The 26,396-nt window shown below is 35.4% G+C and overlaps 1 protein-coding gene across 2 annotated transcripts in view; it reads left to right on the top strand.

Moving 5' to 3' along the window:
- Window positions 1–26,396, top strand: part of LOC137655649 (uncharacterized) — a 41,579-nt gene that overhangs the window by 14,891 nt on the left and 292 nt on the right. The window contains exons 1-3 of one of the 2 annotated variants that reach the window (XM_068389586.1): window positions 17,704–18,203; window positions 20,394–20,672; window positions 23,525–26,396. The exon at window positions 23,525–26,396 is cut by the window's right edge and continues 292 nt beyond it. In XM_068389586.1, the coding sequence (XP_068245687.1) occupies window positions 20,397–20,672; window positions 23,525–26,396 (3,148 nt within the window). In that variant the 5' untranslated portion in view covers window positions 17,704–18,203; window positions 20,394–20,396. Of the gene's footprint in view, window positions 1–17,703; window positions 18,204–20,393; window positions 20,673–23,524 lie in introns of those variants that run through there. The other variant, XM_068389585.1, reaches the window with a different exon arrangement.

Raw genomic sequence — 26,396 nt, 5'->3', positions numbered from 1 at the left:
AGACCTTTATCTGTTAGGTTTTTTTCAAGATGCAAGTTTAAATAGACTTATATCTGTTAGGGTTTTCAAGATGTAAGTCTAAATAGACCTTTATCTGTTGGGTTTTTCCAAGATGCAAGTTTAAATAGACTTATATCTGTTATGGTTTTCAAGATGTAAGTCTAAATAGACATTTTTTCTGTTAGATTTTTCAAGATACAAGTCTAAATAGACCTATATCTTTTGGGTTTTTCAAGATGCAAGTCTAAATAGACCTTTATCTGTTAGGTTTTTCAAGATGCAAGTCTAAATAGACCTTTATCTGTTAGGTTTTCAAGATGCAAGTCTAAATAGACCTTTATCTGTTAGGTTTTCAAGATGCAAGTCTAAATAGACCTTTATCTGTTAGGTTTTTCAAGATGTAATTGTAAATAGATCTCTATCTGTTAGGTTTTCAATACGTATATCTGCTATAATTGTAAGCTTTTTTAAAAAAAAAATGTAAGGCTAAATATACATATATCTAAGATTTTGCAAAAATATACAAATCTGAAAGATTTTTAAAAAATTAAGTCTATATATACACCTGTAAACCAGTACAATACTTCTATATATTTATTCACTCCCATGATTTCTCAGGAAATATTATATATAACTTTGTTTTTTATACTGATTTTTCTTAAATATTACACTAGCGAATTTTTAACTTAAAACCTTAGTTTTCCCATATTAACAAAATAATTTTTTTTCAAACATTTATACGAAAACTTTGTTGATCATACTTTTGTTAATGTTTTTTTTTTTTATTGTTAACATTTAAATACAATGTTTTATTTGTTCAGGAAATAATCAGTTGGAAATGAAATAATAATAATGCTTGGTACTAAAGCATTTTATTATATCCTACTGGCTTTTGCTGTATGTTAAGTCACGGGCTCCTCGTGGCAGTAAAACACAGGCAATAATGTTCTTCATATTACTAAGTGAATACAGTATTACCATAACATTATTATTATTATTTTCTTTTTTTTATACTTTTTTAGTTTCAATTAAAGTACTTAATTGAACATTGCCATCTCGAAGGTATTTTATCTCTTGTAAAGTATCTATGTATATATATACAGTATATATATATATATATATATATATATATATATATATATATATATATGTGTGTGTGTGTGTATATATATATATATATATATATATATATATATATATATATATATATATATATATATATATATATATATATATATAAACGTATGTGTATATACTGTATATGTGTATATATATAATATTTATATAATTTGCATATATAAACATATATATATATATATATATATATATATATATATATATATATATATAATTTATATATATATACATATATATATGTGTGTGTAATATATTGCTAAACATATTTTTATGTAAATAAGTGATTTTGATGAAATTGACAAAATGTTTAGTCTGATTTTCTTCATATCAATAACGTTTCAGTGATATACGAAATGTTGTTGATATTTTGATTGTATTATCAATGGTGCATCCTGTTAGAAGGAATAAACAATTTTTATTTTAACTATGGGAAAATAGTATTTATTAATCCCCTACATAAAAGCAATTCTTTTGTTATAGTTTATATGTAGAAATTCTATTTTAATGTTATCAATGTTCTAAAGATATTTTATATTGTTCATTTCTTCTCTTGTAATTAATTTTTTTTTATTTAGTATCCTCACTGGGATATTTTTCCATGTTGCAGCCCTTGTATAGCATCCTGCTTTTCCAACTAGGGCTGTAGCTTAGAAAATAATAATATTGATGATTATTATTATTATCTCATATCGTTCAATTATTTCCTTTCCCCTTTCCTCACTAGACTATTTTTCCCTGTCGGAGCCCTTGGGCTTATTTCATTTTGCTTTTGCAACTAGGGTTGTAGCTTAGCAAGTAATAATAACAATAATAATAATAATTATTATTATTATTATTTCTCATATCGTTCATTTATTTCCTTTTTTCTTTCCTCACTGGACTATTTTTCCCTGTTGGAGCCCTTGGGCTTATATCATTTTGCTTTTGCAACTAGGGTTGTAGCTTAGCAGTAATAATAATAACTCAACAAAACAAGAGGAAGGGAAATAAGATAGAATAGTGCGGCCGAGTGTACCCTCAAGCAAGAGAACTATAATCCAAGACAGGGGAAGACCATGGTATGAAGGCTATGGCACTACCCAAGACTAGAGAACAATGGTTTGATTCTGGAGTGTCCAACGTCCACCTATGTGGTAACGTCCTTGACTGGAGTTAGAGTCCCGCTCAAACTCTTTAGTTCCTTTGATCGCTAAATCCTCACCATCCTTGTGAGCTAAGAATGGGAGGTTTTGGTGGAGCCTTTAGGTCTATCTGCTGAGTCATTAGCAGCCATTGCCTGGCCCTCCTTGGTCCTAGCTTGGGTGGAGAGGGTCTTGGGCGCTGATCTTATGTAACATGGTCAGTCTCTAGGGCATTGTCCTGCTTGATAGGGCAACGTCACTGTCCCTTGCCTCTGCCGTTCATGAAACCCTACTGATTCCCACACTTATGAAAATGTGAACAGTATCTGCGCGGACTTTTGAACGACTTCTCTTTGAATTCGAGGTAGACCGTAGTCCCAATCGGCTGCCCTGCCTAATGGCTGACATCGCTTAGACCACGGTCTAGGTATAGAATATCTCAACCGTGGCTTAGACCAAGGCCGTCTCGAGTATTTGAGATGGCTTAGACCCCGGTAGCATAATGTTCTACACTTCTTAAATGATGAGACACACGCCTCATGGAGAGATGTACTTTGGTTTATTATGAAAATCCTGGACATATAAATATAAAGTTCCATATTTCAAAACTAAAACTTATGAAAGTCTTAAACTTTCTGATTCAATTTTGGCATCTATGCCCACATCTGAGTGCACGAGGAGGTTTTCAGAATATTATTATTATGATTATTATTATTATTATTATTATTATTACTTGTTAAGCTACAACCCTTGTTGGAAAAGCAGGATGCTATAAGCCCAGGGGCTCCAACAGGGAAAATAGCACAATGAGGAAAGGAAACAAGGAAAAATAAAATATTTTTAAAACAGTAACATCATTTAAAATAAATATTCCCTATATAAACAACAAAAACTTGAACAAAACAAGAGGAAGAGAAATGAGATTGAAGTGTTCCCGAGTGTACCCTTAAGCAAGAGAACCCTAATGCAAGACAGTGGAAGACCATGGTACAGAGGCTATGGCATTACCCAAGACTGGAGAACAATAGTTTGATTTTGGAGTGTCCTCCTAGAAGAGCTGCTTGCCATAGCTAAAGAGTCTGTTTATGTTGTCTATGCCACTCCACACCAGCAAACTTTCTTAGTTAAATGATATATGGGATTGTTAATGCACTGTATATTATAATAGCAATAGAGATTAGTACTTGTACTACGTACAGCAAGGTCTAGAGACTAGTACTAGTACTACTTACAACAAGGTCTAGACTAGAGATTAGTACTAGTACTACATACAGCAAGGTCTAAAGATTAGTACTACTACGTACAACAAGGTCTAGACTAGAGATTAGTACTAGTACTACGTACAGCAAGGTCTAGAGATTAGTACTACTACGTACAACAAGGTCTAGACTAGAGATTAGTACTACGTACAACAAGGTCTAGACTAGAGATAAGTACTAGTACTACATACAGAAAGATCTAGAGATTAGTACTAGTACTACGTACAGTAATGTTTAGAGACTAGTACTAGTGCTACCTACAACAAGGTCTAGACTAGAGATTAGTACTAGTAATACGTACAGCAAGGTCTAGAGATTAGTACTACTACGTACAACAAGGTCTAGACTAGAGATTAGTACTAGTACTATGTACAACAAGGTTTAGACTAGAGATAAGTACTAGTACTACGTACAGCAAGGTCTAGAGATTAGTACTAATAGTACGTACAGCAAGGTCTAGAGACTAGTACTACTACTACCTACATCAAGGTCTAGACTAGAGATTAGTACTAGTATTACGTACAGCAAGGTCTAGAGATTAGTACTACTACATACAACAAGGTCTAGACTAGAGATTAGTAGGCTACTAGTACTAGTAACAACAAGGTCTAAACTAGAGATAAGTACTAGTACTACGTGCAGCAAGGTCTAGCGATTAGTAGTAGTACTACGTACAGCAAGGTCTAGAGACTAGTACTAGTACTACCTACAAGGTCTAGACTAGAGATTAGTACTAGCACTACGTACAGCAAGGTCTAGTGATTAGTACTACTACGTACAACAAGGTCCAGACTAGAGATTAGTACTAGTACTACGTACAACAAGGTCTAGACTAGAGATTAGTACTAGTACTACTTACAACAAGGTCTAGACTAGAGATTAGTACTAGTACTACGTACAACAAGGTCTAGACTAGAGATTAGTACTATGTACAACAAGGTCTAGACTAGAGATAAGTACTAGAACTATGTACAGCAAGGTCTAGAGATTAGTACTAGTACTACGCACAGCAATGTCTAGAGATAAGTACTAGTACTACGTACAGCAATGTCTACCGATTAGTACTAGCACTACGTACAGCAAGGTATGGAGATAAGTACCAGTACTACGTACAGCAAGGTCTAGAGATTAGTACCAGTACTACGTACAGCAAGGTATATAGACCTTGGCGTACAGGAGGGTACAGTCTGGTAAAATCTGAATGCAAATGGTGGTCAGAATCATGAAAGAAAATCTTACTTAACGTCCATAAAGAACTAACTGGGCAATTGTGCCGGAGATTGATATCCAGATGAAGGATAAGGAATTGATTGACAAGAATTTTTTGTCCAACAAATTACGATGTGGGAATCAGCAACTGAAGACCAGACGGGAGAACAATACGAAAAGCATGGTAAAATGAAAGAATTTAAAAGGTTTCCTCAGGATAGGTTAATCATCAAAACTCTTCTAAAATCTTTATCAATAAGCCAATTTTGTTGCAATTTAAGAAGAAATAGATTGGACATCTTTCTTAAAAGTAACTATGCAATCAAGAAACACACCTAGAATTTTATGAGTTGTATATAGTTGAAGAGTAGTCAATGAAAAATGTCCTTGGCCTAATTTTAATCATACTTTGAGGTTTGTTATGGTTAAACTTCATGTCCCATAATTTTAGCCATGCATTTATTTTAGCTAGATCTCCATTAAGGGATCCAGCAACCCCAGATATACATTGAGAAGATGGAATTGATGTAAAGAGAGTCGCATCATCTACATATGCAGAAAGCATATACCATGCATATATAGTATGAGATAAGTAATTTTTTTTTATTTAGTATCCTCACTGGGATATTTTTCCATGTTGCAGCCCTTGTATAGCATCCTGCTTTTCCAACTAGGGCTGTAGCTTAGAAAATAATAATATTGATGATTATTATTATTATCTCATATCGTTCAATTATTTCCTTTCCCCTTTCCTCACTAGACTATTTTTCCCTGTCGGAGCCCTTGGGCTTATTTCATTTTGCTTTTGCAACTAGGGTTGTAGCTTAGCAAGTAATAATAACAATAATAATAATAATTATTATTATTATTATTTCTCATATCGTTCATTTATTTCCTTTTTTCTTTCCTCACTGGACTATTTTTCCCTGTTGGAGCCCTTGGGCTTATATCATTTTGCTTTTGCAACTAGGGTTGTAGCTTAGCAGTAATAATAATAACTCAACAAAACAAGAGGAAGGGAAATAAGATAGAATAGTGCGGCCGAGTGTACCCTCAAGCAAGAGAACTATAATCCAAGACAGGGGAAGACCATGGTATGAAGGCTATGGCACTACCCAAGACTAGAGAACAATGGTTTGATTCTGGAGTGTCCAACGTCCACCTATGTGGTAACGTCCTTGACTGGAGTTAGAGTCCCGCTCAAACTCTTTAGTTCCTTTGATCGCTAAATCCTCACCATCCTTGTGAGCTAAGAATGGGAGGTTTTGGTGGAGCCTTTAGGTCTATCTGCTGAGTCATTAGCAGCCATTGCCTGGCCCTCCTTGGTCCTAGCTTGGGTGGAGAGGGTCTTGGGCGCTGATCTTATGTAACATGGTCAGTCTCTAGGGCATTGTCCTGCTTGATAGGGCAACGTCACTGTCCCTTGCCTCTGCCGTTCATGAAACCCTACTGATTCCCACACTTATGAAAATGTGAACAGTATCTGCGCGGACTTTTGAACGACTTCTCTTTGAATTCGAGGTAGACCGTAGTCCCAATCGGCTGCCCTGCCTAATGGCTGACATCGCTTAGACCACGGTCTAGGTATAGAATATCTCAACCGTGGCTTAGACCAAGGCCGTCTCGAGTATTTGAGATGGCTTAGACCCCGGTAGCATAATGTTCTACACTTCTTAAATGATGAGACACACGCCTCATGGAGAGATGTACTTTGGTTTATTATGAAAATCCTGGACATATAAATATAAAGTTCCATATTTCAAAACTAAAACTTATGAAAGTCTTAAACTTTCTGATTCAATTTTGGCATCTATGCCCACATCTGAGTGCACGAGGAGGTTTTCAGAATATTATTATTATGATTATTATTATTATTATTATTATTATTACTTGTTAAGCTACAACCCTTGTTGGAAAAGCAGGATGCTATAAGCCCAGGGGCTCCAACAGGGAAAATAGCACAATGAGGAAAGGAAACAAGGAAAAATAAAATATTTTTAAAACAGTAACATCATTTAAAATAAATATTCCCTATATAAACAACAAAAACTTGAACAAAACAAGAGGAAGAGAAATGAGATTGAAGTGTTCCCGAGTGTACCCTTAAGCAAGAGAACCCTAATGCAAGACAGTGGAAGACCATGGTACAGAGGCTATGGCATTACCCAAGACTGGAGAACAATAGTTTGATTTTGGAGTGTCCTCCTAGAAGAGCTGCTTGCCATAGCTAAAGAGTCTGTTTATGTTGTCTATGCCACTCCACACCAGCAAACTTTCTTAGTTAAATGATATATGGGATTGTTAATGCACTGTATATTATAATAGCAATAGAGATTAGTACTTGTACTACGTACAGCAAGGTCTAGAGACTAGTACTAGTACTACTTACAACAAGGTCTAGACTAGAGATTAGTACTAGTACTACATACAGCAAGGTCTAAAGATTAGTACTACTACGTACAACAAGGTCTAGACTAGAGATTAGTACTAGTACTACGTACAGCAAGGTCTAGAGATTAGTACTACTACGTACAACAAGGTCTAGACTAGAGATTAGTACTACGTACAACAAGGTCTAGACTAGAGATAAGTACTAGTACTACATACAGAAAGATCTAGAGATTAGTACTAGTACTACGTACAGTAATGTTTAGAGACTAGTACTAGTGCTACCTACAACAAGGTCTAGACTAGAGATTAGTACTAGTAATACGTACAGCAAGGTCTAGAGATTAGTACTACTACGTACAACAAGGTCTAGACTAGAGATTAGTACTAGTACTATGTACAACAAGGTTTAGACTAGAGATAAGTACTAGTACTACGTACAGCAAGGTCTAGAGATTAGTACTAATAGTACGTACAGCAAGGTCTAGAGACTAGTACTACTACTACCTACATCAAGGTCTAGACTAGAGATTAGTACTAGTATTACGTACAGCAAGGTCTAGAGATTAGTACTACTACATACAACAAGGTCTAGACTAGAGATTAGTAGGCTACTAGTACTAGTTACAACAAGGTCTAAACTAGAGATAAGTACTAGTACTACGTGCAGCAAGGTCTAGCGATTAGTAGTAGTACTACGTACAGCAAGGTCTAGAGACTAGTACTAGTACTACCTACAAGGTCTAGACTAGAGATTAGTACTAGCACTACGTACAGCAAGGTCTAGTGATTAGTACTACTACGTACAACAAGGTCCAGACTAGAGATTAGTACTAGTACTACGTACAACAAGGTCTAGACTAGAGATTAGTACTAGTACTACTTACAACAAGGTCTAGACTAGAGATTAGTACTAGTACTACGTACAACAAGGTCTAGACTAGAGATTAGTACTATGTACAACAAGGTCTAGACTAGAGATAAGTACTAGAACTATGTACAGCAAGGTCTAGAGATTAGTACTAGTACTACGCACAGCAATGTCTAGAGATAAGTACTAGTACTACGTACAGCAATGTCTACCGATTAGTACTAGCACTACGTACAGCAAGGTATGGAGATAAGTACCAGTACTACGTACAGCAAGGTCTAGAGATTAGTACCAGTACTACGTACAGCAAGGTATATAGACCTTGGCGTACAGGAGGGTACAGTCTGGTAAAATCTGAATGCAAATGCTGGTCAGAATAATAAAGAACTAACTGAACAATTATTGTGCCAGAGATTGGTATCCAGATGAAGGATAAGGAATTGATTGACAAGAAGTTTTTGTCCAACAAATTACGATGTGGGAATCAGCAACTGAAGACCAGACGGGAGAACAATACGAAAAGCATGGTAAAATGAAAGAATTTTAAAGGTTTCCTCAGGATAGGTTAATCATCAAAACTCTTCTAAAAACTTTATCAATAAGCCAATTTTGTTGCAATTTAAGAAGAAACAGATCGGATATCTTTCTTAAAGGCAATTTTGCAATCAAGAATCACACCTGGAATTTTATGAGCTGTATATAGTTGAAGAGTAGTCGAGGAAAAATGTCCTTGGCCTAATTTCAATCATACTTTGAGGTTTGTTATGGTTAAACTTCATGTCCCATAATTTTAGCCATGCACTCATTTTAGCTAGATCTCCATTAAGGGATTCAGAAAACCCAGATATACATCGAGAAGATGGAATTGATGTAAAGAGAGTAGCATCATCTACATATGCAAAAAGCATATGCCATGCATATATAGTATGAGATAAGTAATGGGCCGAGAACACTTGCCTAAGGAACACCAGGCATCACATTCCCATTAAGGTTTAAAGGTCCCTCATGAATGGCAGAGGTAAGGGACAGTGACATTGCCTTATCAAGTAGGACAATGCCCTAGAGACTGACCATATTACATATGACTAGCGCCCAAGCTAGAACCAAGGAGGGTCAGGCAGTGACTGCTGATGACTTAGCAGATAGACCTTATAGGCTCCCTTAGCTCACAAGGATGGTGAAGTTACAGCGACCAAACAAACTAACGAGTTTTAGCGGGATTCGAACCCTAGTTGGTGAACACCAGTCAGGGACGTTACCACATCGGCCACCACAATGATTTAAACATTGTTATTTCTATCTGCAACTAGAATTTGCAATATTTTAATTAAAGATTCAACAGTGATGCAAAGATGAACCCACCTGCTCTTAGTTTAAGTTTGGAAACAAGGGATTCATGATTAGGCCTAACACGGCTAAAGGCATCACCAAAACCAGGCCCAATCATACGAACTTCGTGACCAAACTCATTGGAAATTGTAAAATTATTATTATTATTATTATCATTATTATTATTATTATTAATTGATAAGCTACTACCCTAGTTGGAAAAGCAGGATGCTATAAGCCCAGGGGCTCCAACAGGGAAAATAGCCCAGTGAGGTAAGGAAACAAGGAAAAACTCAATATTTCATTAACAGCAACATTCAAATAAATATCTCCTATATAAACAATAAAAAGTTGAACAAAACAAAAGCAAGAGAAACTGCAAACTAGGGAACAAGTGAGTACCTTCGGCATATTGATTTAAAAATTTTACCAAAAGACGTACAGAAACTTTAGATAATTATGAGAGTTATGTGTAAACCGCAGGGCTATCAGCAATCCTAGGGCTACCATAAACACATTTACCTAATTAAGTCCAAAAATAACTTTCTGATAACATGCGGAAAATAACATTACACTATCTTGTATAACGGTTGATAGCTTGTTTTTGATGGGTCCTAGTATTTAAAGGCACTCATGAGTGGCAGAGGCAAGGGACAGTGACATTGTCCTATCAAGCAGGACAATGCCCTAGAGACTAACCATTTATACATTCATATGATCAGCGCCCAAGCACCCTCTCCACCCAAGCTAGGACCAAGGAGAGCCGGGCAATGGCTGCTGATGACTCAACAGATAGACCTATAGGCTCCCCCAAACCCCCCCTTTTTTAGCTCACTAGGATGGTGAGGTTGCAGCAACCAAAGAAACTAACGAGTTTGAGCGGGACGTTACCACATCGGCCACCACAACCCTATTGCGGCAATCTTGATTTTCCTTCACAAAATATTATTCTTTACTCTTTGTTAAATATTTCGTTATTTACCTTTGCTAGATATCTCTCTTTACAATGGGGAGTGACTCATAAAATATCAGATAATTTACCCATGGAAAATAGAATGATTAATTAATTTCCACCTTTTTTTCATAATAGCAGATATAGTCCCATATTTGTTCTGATGAGAACCATATTATTATTATTATTATTATTATTATTATTATTATTATTATTATTATTATTATTATTATTATTATTATCATCTAAGCTACAACACTAGTTAGAAAAGCAGGATGCTATAAGCCCAAGGGCTCTAACAGGGAAAAAATAGCCCTGTGAGGAAGAAAATAAACAAACTGCAAGATAAATAATAACGTCATTGTGACGTCATATAACTGTACGTTTTCGGAACGAATGACTGATTCATTGTCAGCAAATATACAACAACGTATGCTGACGTAAATCAGCAAATATTCAATAACGTATGCTTACGCAAATACATTCGTATTTCTTAACGTATTTAGACAGGAACTGGGAAGAACTGACAGGAAACTCCTTAGTAATAAATAGATTCTATAATTTTTTTTTTTTTTTTTTTTTTTTTTTTTTTTTTTTTTTGAAAATGCTAGGGAGTCGTTTTTCATCTTGGCTGACGCAGGATTTCGAAAATACCGTTATTTGAAAAGTTGCCTATTCATAATTTTGTTTCATTTCTTAGTCAAAAGTTCAAACTTGTGCAGCAAATTTTTTTTTATGTTGAACAGTCTGACATAAGTATCTTTTTATAGTTTATATTTGAAAGACCTTTTAATGTTGTTACTGTTTTTGAAATATTTTATTTTAAGTGTTTATTACTTTTCATATAGTTTATTCAAAAGGTAGTAGGTTGGCCTGGGCACCAGCCGCCCGTTGAGATACTACCGCTAGAGAGTTATGGGGTCCTTTGACTGGCCAGACAGTACTACATAGGACCCTTCTCTCTGGTTACGGTTCTTTCCCTTTGCCTACACAGACACCGAATAGTCTGGCCTATCCTTTACAGATTCTCCTCTGTCCTCATACACCTGACAACACTGTGATTACTAGACAATTCTTCTTCACCCAAGGGGTTAACTACTGCACTGTAATTGTTCAGTGGCTACTTTCCTCTTGGTAAGGGTAGAAGAGACTCTTTAGCTATGGTAAGCAGCTCTTCTAGGAGAAGGACACTCCAAAATCAAACCATTGTTCTCTATTCTTGGGTAGTGCCATAGCCTCTGTACCATGGTCTTACACTGCCTTGGGTTAGAGTTCTCTTGCTTGAGGGTACACTTGGGCACACTTTTCTATCTAGTTTCTCTTCCTCTTGTTCTGTTAAAGTTTTTATAGTTTAAATAGGAAATATTTATTTTAATATTGTTACTATTCCTAAAATTTTCTATTTTCCTTTTTCCTTATTTCCTTTCCTCACTGGGCTATTTTCCCTGTTGGGGCCCCTGGGCTTATAGCATCCTGCTTTTCCAACTAGGGTTGTAGCTTAGCATTTAATAATAATAATAATAATAATAATTTATTTCCTTATTGCCTATCCTCACTGGGCTATTTTCCCCTGTTGGAGCCCTTGGGTTTATAGCATCCTGCTTTTCCTTCTAGGGTTGTAGCTTGGGTAATAATAATAATAATAATAATAATAATAATAATAATAATAATAATAATTTGGTGAAAGGGTTTTTTATCGCAATGATCAGCTAACCTGTACTAGTCACGGCCACCCATACTAGGTTGGTTCGCTGTGAGTGATCCGGCGAAAATCTCCCACCATCACCAATCTGCAGGGGCCAAGGTGGCGATGAAAACTGGTCCATCAATATCATTTGCTTTTAAACAAATGCAAATAATTATGTGATATGAATTATGAGCTTAATCTTGTCTTTGATTAATCTTTTTCAAATAATTAATCTTATACAAAAAACAATTGTTTTCTTTCGTAATTCGTCTTTTCTAATTCATTTTATTATTATTATTATTATTATTATTATTATTATTATTATTGTTGTTGTTGTTGTTGTTGTTGTTATAATCATTATTATTATTATTATTATTATTATTATTATTATTATTATTATCATCATCATTCCTATATTATTATTATTATTATTATTATTATTATTATATTATTATTATTATTATTATTATTATTATTCCTGTATTATTATTATTATTATTATTATTATTATTATTATTATAAGACATGAATTATTCGTCTAATTACAAATTGCCACAGATTTAATTACATATATTGCATATCACAAAGTAATCAATGAATCAATATAAATTCACTAAAAAAAACACTATTGATGAAGTGTGATTAAAAGCAACGAAATTTAAGTAAAAGAATACGTATGGACAGGAAAACGAATATACTTCTAGCTATGACGCTAGTCTCACCGCACCCCAGGGTTACCAGGTATTTTATATGAGAAAAGGCCAACTCCTGCTTTAAAAGGCCAACCCACTAGTGGAAATAGGCCAGAAATATAGTATTTAGGTCCACCATTTTTTCATGATATTAATTTAAGGCCAAGCAATTTTATGAAAGTCCAAATATGAGGTGTTTTTGGCCTTTAAAAATGCCAACCTAGCAACTAAGCCACACCCTATGCCAGCCGCCTCTATTCGTAATTCCTTTAAGGATTATAAACACAATACGAATCTGAGGTCTTTGTTGTATTTTTGTTCCTTAAAGCATTATTTGTCGTAAGTACAAAAATGGTCTTGTACTAACGTGCTCAGGCTTTGGAATTAGATTAAAAGTCATACGAAATTTGGCATTCGTTTCTTTTGGGATTTACTTCAAAAGTCATGTGAGTCTTGGTAATATTTCCTTCCGTTTTCTGTAAAACGAATATTTTGATTCCACGTTGACCAATCACAGAAAGGCACATCGTTATTATCAACCGCATTTTTATCATTATTATCATTATAATTTTTGTCTTTATCATTTGTATTTTTAAAATACGTAATATATTTATCATAGGTTTTCAGAGATAATTATAGATAAGTAAAAGATTACACGTATCTGGTGACGTAATATCCTTTCTGAGAGAAGAATTTTACATTATACGTATAGGAGAAATAATGATAAAAAATTTCTAGAATATATTCAGTATTACGAACAATTGCGTAAATGTTATTACCCATTTTAAGTATTGATCTAGTTTGGTTGAAGTGTGCATTTTACTCCGTAATCATTTTCATAACAAATTATAAACTGTATAGAAACGTCCCTGCATAGCAATATCCTGGACTGGGGTTCGAGAACCGCTCAAGGTCTGTAGTTTCTTATAGCGTCTGTAACCTTACCATCCTTGTCAGCTGAGGTTACGGGTGTGGGAGAGCCTATAGGTCTACCTGCTGAGTCATCAGCAGCCATTGCCTGGCCCTCCCAGGTCCTAGCTTGGTTGTAGAGGGGCCTTGGGCGCTTGATCATATGCATATATGATTAGTCTCTTGGGCATTTTTACTGTTTTTTTGCCTCTTTCATTCATGAGCGACCTTTAAACACTTAAGTAAGAAAATTAGACAATTCTAATAAGCCAAGAAAGTTTAATTGAAGACTAATAATAATAAGAATAGGGAAGTGGGGAATATGGGGAAAGGAAGAGTACCCCTGGATGCAATCCAGTTTATAGCTCAAAGGCAGGTACTCGGGATGGGAAAGATTAAGGAAATAGGGAGAAAGAGAAGTACAGGAGAAGAATAAAAGAGAGGGGCAGACCCTCTTGCGATATTAGGGTATTGGTATTATCATTTAGTTTTACATTTGGCTTTCTCCTTATGACAACCACAATTTTTTAATGTAATTTGTAAATAGAGGAAATATATGGAAGAGTATATATATATATATATATATATATATATATATATATATATATATATATATATATATATATATATATATATATATATATATGTGTGTGTGTGTGTGTGTGTTATTTTCCGCATGTTATCAGAAAGTTATTTTTGGACTTAATTAGGTAAATGTGTTTATGGTAGCCCTAGGATTGCTGATAGCCCTGCGGTTTACACATAATCTCATAATTATCTAAAGTTTCTGTACGTCTTTTGGTAAAATGTTTAAATCAATATATCGAAGGTAATCATTTGTTCCCTAGTTTGCAGTTTCTCTTGCTTTTGTTTTGTTTAAGTTTTTATTGTTTATATAGGAGATATTTATTTTAATGTTACTGTTCTTAAAATATTTATTTTTCCTTGTCTCCTTTCCTAACTGGGCTATTTTCCCTGTTGGAGCCCCTGGGCTTATAGCATTCTGCTTTTCCAACTAGGGCTGTAGCTTAGCAATTGATAATAATAATAATAATAATAATAATAATAATATGGTGCTCATCATTACAAATATGGGAATATATTTGCTATTATAAAAAAAGAAGAAAATTAATTAATCATTCTATTTTCCACGGGTAAATTATTAACAAAGAGTAAAGAATAATATTTTGTGAAGGAAAATCAAGATTGCCGCAATAGGGTTGAGGTGGCCGATGTGGTAACGTCCCGCTCAAATTCGTTAGTTTCTTTGGTTGCTGCAACCTAACCATCCTTGTGAGCTAAAAAAAGGGGGGTTTGGGGGAGCCTATAGGTCTATCTGTTGAGTCATCAGCAGCCATTGCCCGGCTCTCCTTGGTCCTTAGGTTGGGTGGAGAGGGGGCTTGGGCGCTGATCATATGAATGTATAAATGGTTAGTCTCTAGGGCATTGTCCTGCTTGATAGGATAATGTCACTGTTCCTTGCCTCTGCCACTCATGAGTGCCTTTAAATACTAGGACCCATCACAAACAAACTATCAACCGTTATACAAGATAGCGTAATGTTATTTTCCGTATGTTATCAGAAAGTTATTTTTGGACTGAATTAGGTAAATGTGTTTGTGGTAGCTCTAGCACTGTTGATAGCCCTGCGGTTTACACATAATCTCATAATTATCTAAAGTTTCTGTACGTTTTTTGGTAAAATGTTTAAATCAATATGCCGAAGGTACTCACTTGTTACCTAGTTTGCAGTTTCTCTTGCTTTTGTTTTGTTCAAGTTTTTATTGTTTATATAGGAAATATTTATCTTAATGTTACTGTTCTTAAAATATTTAATTTTTCCTTGTTTCCTTTCCTCACTGGGCTATTTTCCGTTGGAGCCCCTAGGCTTATATCATCCTGATTTTTCAACTAGCTTAGCAATTAATAATAATAATGATAATAATTACAATTTCCAATGATGCACATAAATCCTTTGAGTTTGTTCACGAAGTTCGTATGATTGGGCCTGGTTTTGGTGATGCCTTTAGCCGTGTTAGGCCTAATCATGAATCCCTTGTTTCCAAACTAAAACTAGGAGCAGGTGGGTTTATCTTTGCGTCACTGTTGAATATTTAATTAAAATATTGCAAATTCTAGTTGCAGATAGAAATAATAATGTTTAAAGGATTGTGGTGGCCGATGTGGTAACATCCCTGACTGGTGTTCACCAACTAGGGTTCGAATCCCGCTAAAACTCGTTAGTTTGTTTGGTCGCTGTAACTTCACCATCCTTGTGAGCTAAGGAGCCTATAAGGTCTATCTACTAAGTCATCAGCAGTCACTGCCTGACCCTCCTTGGTCCTAGCTTGGGCGCTAGTCATATGTAATATGGTCAGTTTCTAGGGCATTATCCTACTTGATAAGGCAATGTCACTGTCCCTTACCTCTGCCATTCATAAGGGGCCTTTAAACCTTAATAGGAATGTGATGCCAGGTGTTCCTTAGGCAAGTGTTCTCGGCCCATTACTTATCTCATACTATATATGCAGGGTATATGCTTTTTGCATATGTAGATGATGCTACTCTCTTTACATCAATTCCATCTTCTCAATGTATATCTGGGGTTGCTGGATCCCTTAATGGAGATCTAGCTAAAATGAGTGCATGGCTAAAATTATGGGACTTGAAGTTTAACCATAACAAACCTCAAAGTATGATTGAAATTAGGCCAAGGACATTTTTCATTGACTACTCTTCAACTATAAAATTCTAGGTGTGTTTCTTGATTGCACAGTTACTTTTAAGAAAAATATCCAATCCATTTCTTCTTAAATTACAACAAAATTGGCTTATTGATAAAGTTTTTAGAAGAGTTTTGATGATTAACCTATCCTGAGGAAACCTTTTACATTCTTTCATTTTACCATGCTTTTCGTATTGTTCTCCCGTCTGGTCTTCAGTTGTTGATTCTCACATCGTAATTTGTTGGACAAAAAATACATTTCCTTTTTTTTATGCTTTTGAAATGATTAGCATGGATTAGTTAACACTGACTCCACGTATTATTACAAATACGTTGTGTAGTAAAAGCGTTACGAATCTTGTGACTGTAGGTTGCCTATACGTAGAAAATAGAACGTAGGAAGAAAAGGTCTTGTCTGAGGCCTTTCTTGCGCAGTTGACTAGTGACGATTGATGGTGATGATGATGATGATGATGATGTGTGTGTGTGTGTGTGTGTGTGTGTGTGTGTGTGAATATCAGCTTCTCATATAACGAACACTATGAAATAAATTAGAATTAGATGCACTTCAATGTGGCGGTATGTGGCAACTTATCTTATGCAAGCCAAACGTATAGAGCATACAAGCCCCAAACGTATAGAGCTATTTTCCTCTTTATAGAAACTTCTGGCAATCCCTTAATTGTTTTTTTTTTTCGTTTTTTAGATACCCATTTCTGTTCTAACCGATTTTTATGTATTCATTGGAAAGAAATTAAAGTTCTGAGAGAGAGAGAGAGAGAGAGAGAGAGAGAGAGAGAGAGAGAGAGAGAGAGAGAGAGAGAGAGAGAGAGAGAGAGAGAAAAGAATATGTATATTAACATGGTCTAGAGATGCTCAGAAAGTAATTATTATTAAAATTCAAACCCTATAGAATAATTATAGGAAACATACCCAAAGCTCTTTTGCGAACCCCCCCCCCCCCAAAAAAAAAAAAAAGACAGTCTAAATTTAAAAATCCAGCTAAACTCAAGAATTCGTATTTCATAATTGTACCCTTGTACAAATAATTTATCTAAAACGTACGAATGAGTAATTATTATTATCATAAAATCAATGACTTACGTATACGTATCAGATTAAAATTGAGACTTATACGTACGAGAGCAAAAGTTAACTGCCGTTGCCAGGCGTTATCCGTACACTGATGCCAGTTAAATTTAAACCATCTCTCAATTTTTAACCTGTTTTTTGGTGATGCACCTTGTGAAATACTTTAGAATATCCTTATATATGTGTGTAGAGCGTGTTAAAGTCAGCAGCTGTGGTAAAAGTGAACGTTTGTGAACAGTAAATTAGAATGATGTAATTCAGTATGGCAACTTATATTTTCCCTTCATACGTATCGTGAATATTCGTTTTCGAGTCTTCGACCTTCAAGCTACTGACTTTTAGCTACGTATTCCGAATTCCGGACTGTGTGCGAACAGTTGTACGTTCTTAAAAGAAAGAAAAAAACATCATATCGCAGAATTCAACTGAGATTTTCCTCATAAATTCCCGGAATGTAGCAGCCACAATAGCCAGTGTTACAATGTTCCGATTGATTTTTGTACGATAATCGTTAAAGCAAGTTTTTCTTTATTATTCAAGCAAGTTTCGTGCTTATGAAACATCGTTAATTTGTGTTTGAACTCCTATAATATGTAAGGGTTCATGTAAGAAGCGATTTATCTAAGTGACAGTTTACAGACCATTGTGAAGGCCTACATATCTTACATGAGAAAAGCCAGAATTGGGCAATTCATAGATCGTTACGTCTTTAAAGGAAGGTGTGATGTGATTATTGTAAGGCCTGTTTACATAATATCACATTTCCCGGATTGAGACGGCAATATTTGTTATTACCTGTGGAATTCTACGCTTATAAAGTGAAAAGAGAACGGTTAGTATCGTCTTCTATATGAGACGTAGTGGTTGTAATGGCGAAATCTCCTAAAGAAAAATCGTGGTTTCTTTTTTTTTTTCTTTTAGAAATTCTATTCGATATTTAAAATTTCTTAAGTCGTTGTTTTTGTACTCAGTAGGATGTGGGAAATTAATTTATTATTCTAATGAGAAGAATGAGAAATTTAAAGGTTTAAAACAATTTAACTTACCATAGCAAGGGATTAGTAGCACTGCCAGACGCAAGATGTGGGCGTGCTGTGTGCATTCGCTTTGTGCATTGTGTATGATCGAGGACTGAGAGTGATTGACTGACTGAGGAAACTGACTCCACTGAGTGACTGACTGGGGTAAATGACTCGACTGAGGGAATTGACTCAACTGAGTCACTGACTATGGAAAATTACTCAATTGAGTGACTGAGGAAACTGACTCAATTGAGTGACTAAGGAAAATTACTCAACTGAGTGACGGACTGGGGAAACTGACTCAGCTGAGTGATTAAGGAAACTGACTCTACTGAGTGATTGACTACTGAGTGACAGGAAACTGACTCAGCTGTGTGACTGCCTTAGGAAACTGACTCACTGAGTGACTGACTGAGGAAACTGACTCGACTGAGTGACTAAGGAAACTGACTCAATTGTGTGACTGGCTGAGGAAACTGACTCAACCGAGTGACTGACTGAGGAAATTGACTTAACTGAATGACTGAGGAAACTAACTCAACTGCGTGACTGAGGAAACTGTCTCATCTGAGTGACTGACTGAGGAAACTGACTCAACAGAGTGACTGACTGAAGAAACTGACTCAACAGAGTGACTGACTGAAGAAACTGAGTTAACTGACTGTAGTTTGCAAAGCATCCCCCCCTACTCCCTCCACACCCCCCCCCACACACCACAGCTGTGATTCATGATAACAGCATAGATTATTTTTTATCAAATTTGCAAAACTCACAATTACTTTCTGCTAAAACTTTAAAGTAATTTCTAATCTTTTCAAGATAAAGATCTTGAGTTACGAAATGATTGTGGTGATACCTCTTAATTACCTTATGATTGTGGCATTTTAACCATTAGTTTTTTTTTTTTTCTTGAGATCGTATACCAAAACAATTTTTTTTTTGAGATCGTATACCAAAACAATTTTTTTTTGAGATCGTATACCAAAACAATTTTTTTTTTTTTGAGATCGTATACTAAAACAAAATGATAATTTTTGAGATCATGCCATGAAGATTCTTTCCTAATTCTGACCATCCTTTACATTCAGATCTTCCCGGACAGTTCCATCCTGTTCGTAATACTAGGTATGCAGTTATTTCTAATAATCAGGCCTTTTCTATCTTGAGGATCAACACTACACAGTATTTTGGAAGCTTTATTCCAGCTGGTACCGAGTTGTGGAATGATCTTCCTAATCGGGCAGTTGAATCGGTGGAACTTCAAAAGTTCAAACTTGCAAAAAATATTTTTCATGTTGAACAGGCTGACACAAGTCTTTTTATAGTTTATATATGAAAGATCTGTTTGAATGTTGTTACTGTTCTTATAATATTTTATTTTAATTGTCCACTACTTCTCAAATAGTGTATTTATTTCCTTCTCTCACTGGGCTATTTTTTTTCCTATTTTCTTAGGCTTATAGCATCCTGCTTTTCCATGTAGGGTTTTAGCTTAGCTATAGTGCTCCCAAACGAAAGTGGCAGTCGAATGACAGTTCTTCTTAATATTTCGTATAGATTTCAAATAATTTCGTACCTTCATGACCTCGGTGAGGATACAAGGAAACAATTTGCCCAGCTTGACATTTAACTTGACATACAACTTTTTTTTAAATGAGGATATTTAGCCTTCCTGTTTTTAAACAAGTTTTATCACTATATTAGAACTGCGTTGTACCTAATTCACCGTTGTGTTTTTTTATTATAAGTCTATTGTAAAATGAAAATGCTGTCACTATAGAAAAGCTAGTGTTTTAAAAAGAAGAAGAAAAAAAGATTGATTTTTGCATTCTGTAGTTGACGGTAACAGGACGACCTTTGGTTCAGACTTCTTTTTAGCAAAAATCTGGAACTGATTTAGTGTGTCGGACTAATCCTGCTCTTCTCTGAGAATGGGTGACCTCTAAATCTTAATCTGTATTATCTTTTTGTTCTCTATTTATTTCATTTTTCCTCTCCAGAAGATGGACCTCTTGCTGAAAATGAAGGACATGGCTCCCAAGCCAGCCCCAAAACGAATTTGGGACGACAATGCCACTTGTGAGCCTGACAAGAGGATAAGGGCTAGGATGTCCTCGCGGGATAAATCCGTCCCTGCCAGTGACCAAGCTCAGAGGGACTGGAGGCCACCGGCTCAAGTGCTACCTGTGGTCGAGGAGGACGACTTTGAACAAGCTAATACTCTGAGACCCCTGGGGAAGATAGATACAGACGCTGCTCTGTACGTTCTACCGGAAGAGGTAAATGGCTTTTTCTTCATTTAATATAGGTCATTTTTGGGCTCAAGCCATGGCGTCCTGATGGAAGGTTCCTTTTTGGTAGCTTCCTTGAGTAAATAAGCTACCAATAAGGAACCTTCCATCAGGACGCCATGGCTATCTCACCCAAAAATAGATTTCTCGCTTCGCTCAAAATCCGTTATTTACTCTTCACATTTTGGTGAAGTATTGAATTTTTTTTAAGAAGTCTGTGCTTGTGTTGATTTAACATGATCAGCCCAAGAGCTCTCTTGCTTGAGGGTACACTCGGGCACACTATTCTATGTTATTTCTCTTCCTCTTGTTTTGTTAAAGTTTTTATTATGTATATAGGAGATAGTTACTTTAATGTTGTTAATGTTCTTAAAATATGTTACTTTTCCTGTTTCCCTTTCCTCACTGGGCTATTTTTCCTTGTTGAGAGCCCCTTGGGCTTATAGCATCTTGCTTTTCCAACTAGGGTTGTAGCTTAGCAAGTAATAATAATAATATTGATGATATAAAAATACAATTATATTTTATTAATCTACATTATTTTCGTACTTATTCTATAACAAAATACAGATGTAAACTTACAGGGTTTTACAAAATGATAAATCAACTCAACACCAATTAAATCAATTAATGAAAATCATATAATATACAATAAAGTTCATTTTACAAACGTTCTTAACTTATAATGCAAACGTTACATATTCAAGTAATTATCATAAATGTACTCTTTCTTAAATATTTTGTTTGATTATTTTTTTTAAATAATGATTTATCAAGTAGGAAAAAAAACTAAATTTAGCAAGAAGTTTATTAAAGTTTTCTCTTTGCATTTCCCCTCTTGATTATTATTATTATTATTATTATTATTATTATTATTTGTTAAGTTACAACCCTATTTGGAAAAGCAGGATACTATAAGCTCAGGGGCCCCACCAGGGAAAATAGCCCAATGATGAGAGGAAGCAAGGAAAAACAAAATAATGTAAGAACAGTAACAACATTAAAATAAATTTCTCCTATATAAACTATAAAAACTTTAACAAAACCAAAGGAAGAGAAATAAAATAGGGTAGTGTGCCTAAGTGTACCCTCAAGCAAGAGAACTGGAGACCATGGTACAGAGGCTATGGCACTACCCAAGAACATTGGTTTGATTTTGGAGTGTCCTTCTAGAAGACCCCGCTTACCATAGCTTAAGAGTCTCTTCTACCCTTACCTAGAGGAAAGTGGCCACTAAACAATGATAGTGCCATAACCCCTTGGGTGAAGAAGAATCGTCAGGTAATGAGGAAAAAGACAAACCGTAAAGTTCAGGGCGTTGAAGTAGCTTAATGAGATTTATTTACTTCTATGTTTGGTCTATTACATGAATGAAAGTGCTTCATAGACGTAGTAAACAAATGCTTGTGATTTGTTTATATATATTAGTGCAGGGTTTCTGAAACTTTTTAGCAATTTTTTCAATTTTAGTGAAATGTATACAGTATATATATATATATATATATATATATATATATATATATATATATATATATATATATACACATAATATATATATATATATATATATATATATATATATATATATATATATATATATATATATATATATATATATATATATACACATAATATATATATATATACATAATATATATATATATATATATATATATATATATATATATATATATATATATATATATATATATATATATATATAACTAGAGGAGAGAGAGATTTTTGTGTGATATCCTGGAAAAAGTAACTGGATTGGACTGTATTTATAGTTTGATATATATATATATATATATATATATATATATATATATATATATATATATATATTTACATGGAAGAATTATTCTTCTGTACCCCTTGGGCCTTTTTATAGCTTCCTTTGCACCCCTAAAATTGGTGATGAAAAACAGAAACAATGAAATTGATATTGTGATCTAGTTTTAGTAATCAACCTTAATGTAGATTATTTCATGTATTGTGCAGTAGTGCATAATGCTCCCAGATGCAATGTACCCCCTGAAGAGTATAAATATACAACACTGAGCGTACGTATACCCTAGGTTGGGAACCCTTGCATTAGTGCATTACGAGGCCCTGCTGTATTGCATCTTGTATATCAGTGGTTCCCAAACTGGGGGGCGCGCACCACTAGGGGGGCGTGAGGACGATACAAGGGGGCGTGTTCAAACTTTTTTTTCGCTCACCTTGAACCAAATGTTTCGTTTTAAGTTACCGGAATGTACTATTATTTGTTTGAGTGGCTTTCATTATTAAAATGTAATACAAACAGAAAACTTTTTTCTTGTACAATGCTAAGAAATAAATGTAAGAATCATTTTATATAAAAAAAAAAGAGAGGAGTGGGGGCGTACGGGTCTACCGGAAGCAAAAAGGGGGCGTCAGGTAAGATAGTTTGGGAACCACTGTTGTATATCATTTGCGATTGGTGTACAGTGGTTCTCTATGTATTGGAACTAACTTTCTTTGTAAAGTCGACCAACAGTATGAATACTGTAACTGCTTATTGTCATTTTAGTATAATGTCGGTTTGATAAAACACTGTTCATTACATTTCAGTGTTTCATGATTTCAATTCTCAGAGCTAATGGCAATGGAAAATTTCATGAAATTTCATATTGATCTGACATTTAAAGTAAAGAAATGCTTTTAGTTCAAAGAAAATCCAAGTAAAATGATTTAATTGAAATGTAACAAAATTGTATCAAATTATTATGCATTACAACTTAATAAGATTTATATTTTAAACAATTGTAAATGATCCATTTGATGTTTTTCAACATTATCGTTTTATCTTCCAGAATAATGGTGAAACCAAGTATCACCGCTTCTTGAAGCTGCCATCAAGAATTCCAGGAGTCGACATACATTCCAGATTGTCAGCCAGTATTTTCAATCTGTTGATGGTTGATGTATCGGGCTCCATGAATCAGTACTGGGACAGTGTTATAGATGGTTGGAACAACCACGTTGCTCCAAAACTCTTAGGTGACACTGTCATCTACACTTTCAGTTCCAGCGTGATTTTTAGAAAAGCTGGAACAACTCTGGAGAAGAGATATTTTGACGGAGGGGGCACAGACCTAACTGGGGCTTTACAAACCATAATAAATGAAGTATATCAGTGTAACCGAAAGTCTGTTAATGTTTTTATCATCACAGATGGAAATCACAATTCAACAGGAGTTCAACCTTCAAGTGTTATTGATATCATGGAGTTTCCCCTAGGAAAGATATGCAATATTTTCATCCTTGGTGTTGGCTCTGATTTCCCTGTTGAGTATAGCGTAGATATACGTTCGCGTCTTCACAGCGGTAGTCCTAACCTACCAGCGCTATTTTGGGCCAAAGATGCAGTAGAAGTTGTCGACGAGTTGAAGGACGTCACTGAAAAAATGTATAATGGATTCTGCTTCATAGTGGAGCTAAGCCTGAGCGGGTCTTTATTGCCAGGGGGATCCGAGAGCAACGTCTTCCACATGAACGAGTACGTGTACATGCCTTACGAACTAGAGCAACTTCAGCAACTTGAAATAACATTCGATAAACACGTTGGCAACTTGGTTTTGGAGCCACAAGAAGCCACAATTGAAGTCCTTAAAGAAATTTTCCATCAATGGAACTCTATCATCATTCAGCGACACAGAAAGAGGGAGGCCATTCCAGAGAATTTGATGATTCTTAAGGAGAGATTATTCAGGTCTCAAATAAGAATGAAGGGACAGAGAAAAGCATCCATCAAACAAAGAATGCAGAATAAGGAATTGAAAGCTTATGAAGTGCAGTTCAGACAAGAATTAAGGCAATTGAATGCTATTCTGGTAACGGAAAAGTTTGAAAATCCTTTGGAATTAGCACAGAATATATTGAGCACAACCGTCACCAGATCCAAGTACAAGACCAGGACTTTACAGCTAAGAGGACACACCGATGAAGATTATGAAATGGATAGAGTAACTTTCCTCGAGGTTCTCAGTAAGAACAAATTGCAGCTAAATCAAATTGTTGTGACTCCCGATGATTGCTGTCGCGTTACCATGTCGTCTACAATAACAGACCTTCAGGATCCAGATTTTCCAAATATGTTGCTGGAATATGACAAGTTTATTTTTCTGAAAACCTTCACTGTTACAGGGATTCCTGTATTTGCACCGACAAGGGACTCTGTATCGTTAAATCCATGGTCGTACAGCGTCAAGAAAATATTGAAATCTCCATATACCATCATGAGTCAGTCGGCTTTAGAGTCCTTCGGTGATCTGAATGAGCCAGAGGGAGAACATAAGGTTGTAAAACTGAAACATGACGATGAGAATTCGTCCTACAATGCTGTTGTTCCAGTCTTCCCTCCAACAGATGCAAAAATCATGAAACCATTTGTTAAAACAAGACTGTATACAATGTGTGTAACATTTGCTATTACTAAGAATCCACATATTATCAGTTTCGATATCCATGTTGCTGCATTGGCTGTAACCTGGGCGAGGTCCTTGTATGAGAGTCCTACTGAACCTAGGCCTGAGCATGTACAACTTCGCATGAGAAGTATCGAAGCTACTGCTGCCTTGTATATGGAGGAAAAGAGATATAGAAATTATTGTACCATGCTCGTAGATAATACTCCTCAGGCACTGATGACAGAAAGTACCATACAGGTAGAAAATAAGCCGTTGAACTGTGAATCCCTCGTCAAACCAGTATTTTTATTGCACATGATGAAGAATGTTATCCAAACAAGATCTTCCATTGACCTGATGAATATGATGAAGTTGATTCTTGCGGAATATATTGGACGTTGTCTTTCGTCGTATAAAGTGGGGGACAATTCAAGTAAACCCTACAGTGATTTCTTTGCAGAATCGTTTGCTGATGAAAGTAGTAGAAAAAAATGGGTCAGGAGTTACATCAAAGGTAAGACATCAGAATTAGATGACAATGAAAGAGTCCTATTAGAACATTATTATACACTAGAAAAGGTTTCCAAAGCTGCTAAGAAAATGGCAGATATCAAGGTGAATGAATTGCAAAAAAATTTGTTGTGTAAAATACCAGTAAAAATAAATATAGAAAAGGTAGAAAGATTGAGAAATGTGTCTTCAGCTGGTGATATATCTTGGTTTACTTTAAGAGTATTTGCTCATCATATTGGACTCAGTGAAGAGGAAGTAAACTGCTTGTTTAGTGAGCAAAGTGTGTTCATATACACGAGCCATGCACTACGTCATAGATCATCGCGTGATCGTATGTCTTATCCACTGGATAACTTTGACGCAAGTTACGAATTTGTATCGAAAAAGGTCTCGGAAGAAAGTAGTGGTAATGTCATTGAAACTCTTCGGTCAGAATTGATTTCTCTAATGGAGAAATCTTGGCTGAAGGCCTATTTTGATGCCCACAGTGAAACCGTAAGACCGATGACCCGCCAACAGATTATCAGTGAGGCGCAGAACAGAGGCATAGCTGTGTCAGAGGAAAATTTCGACCAAGTCTACAGACGATTCCGGCCAACAACAGGGCTGCTTTCAAACGCTTGCCAGACGAGAGCCTGCCCATATTTCTTGCAGCCCAACAAGTCTTATAACCAACATGCTTCTGTGGAGCGTAAGAAAGGTGGGGTGTTTGTACATGCATTGCACAAAGCAGCCTACAGCCATCAAGGTGATGCTCTTAACG

This window comes from Palaemon carinicauda, chromosome 16 (assembly GCF_036898095.1).
Source record: "Palaemon carinicauda isolate YSFRI2023 chromosome 16, ASM3689809v2, whole genome shotgun sequence".
NCBI classification, from domain to species: domain Eukaryota; kingdom Metazoa; phylum Arthropoda; class Malacostraca; order Decapoda; family Palaemonidae; genus Palaemon; species Palaemon carinicauda.
This window is presented reverse-complemented; position numbering and strand designations above follow the sequence as displayed.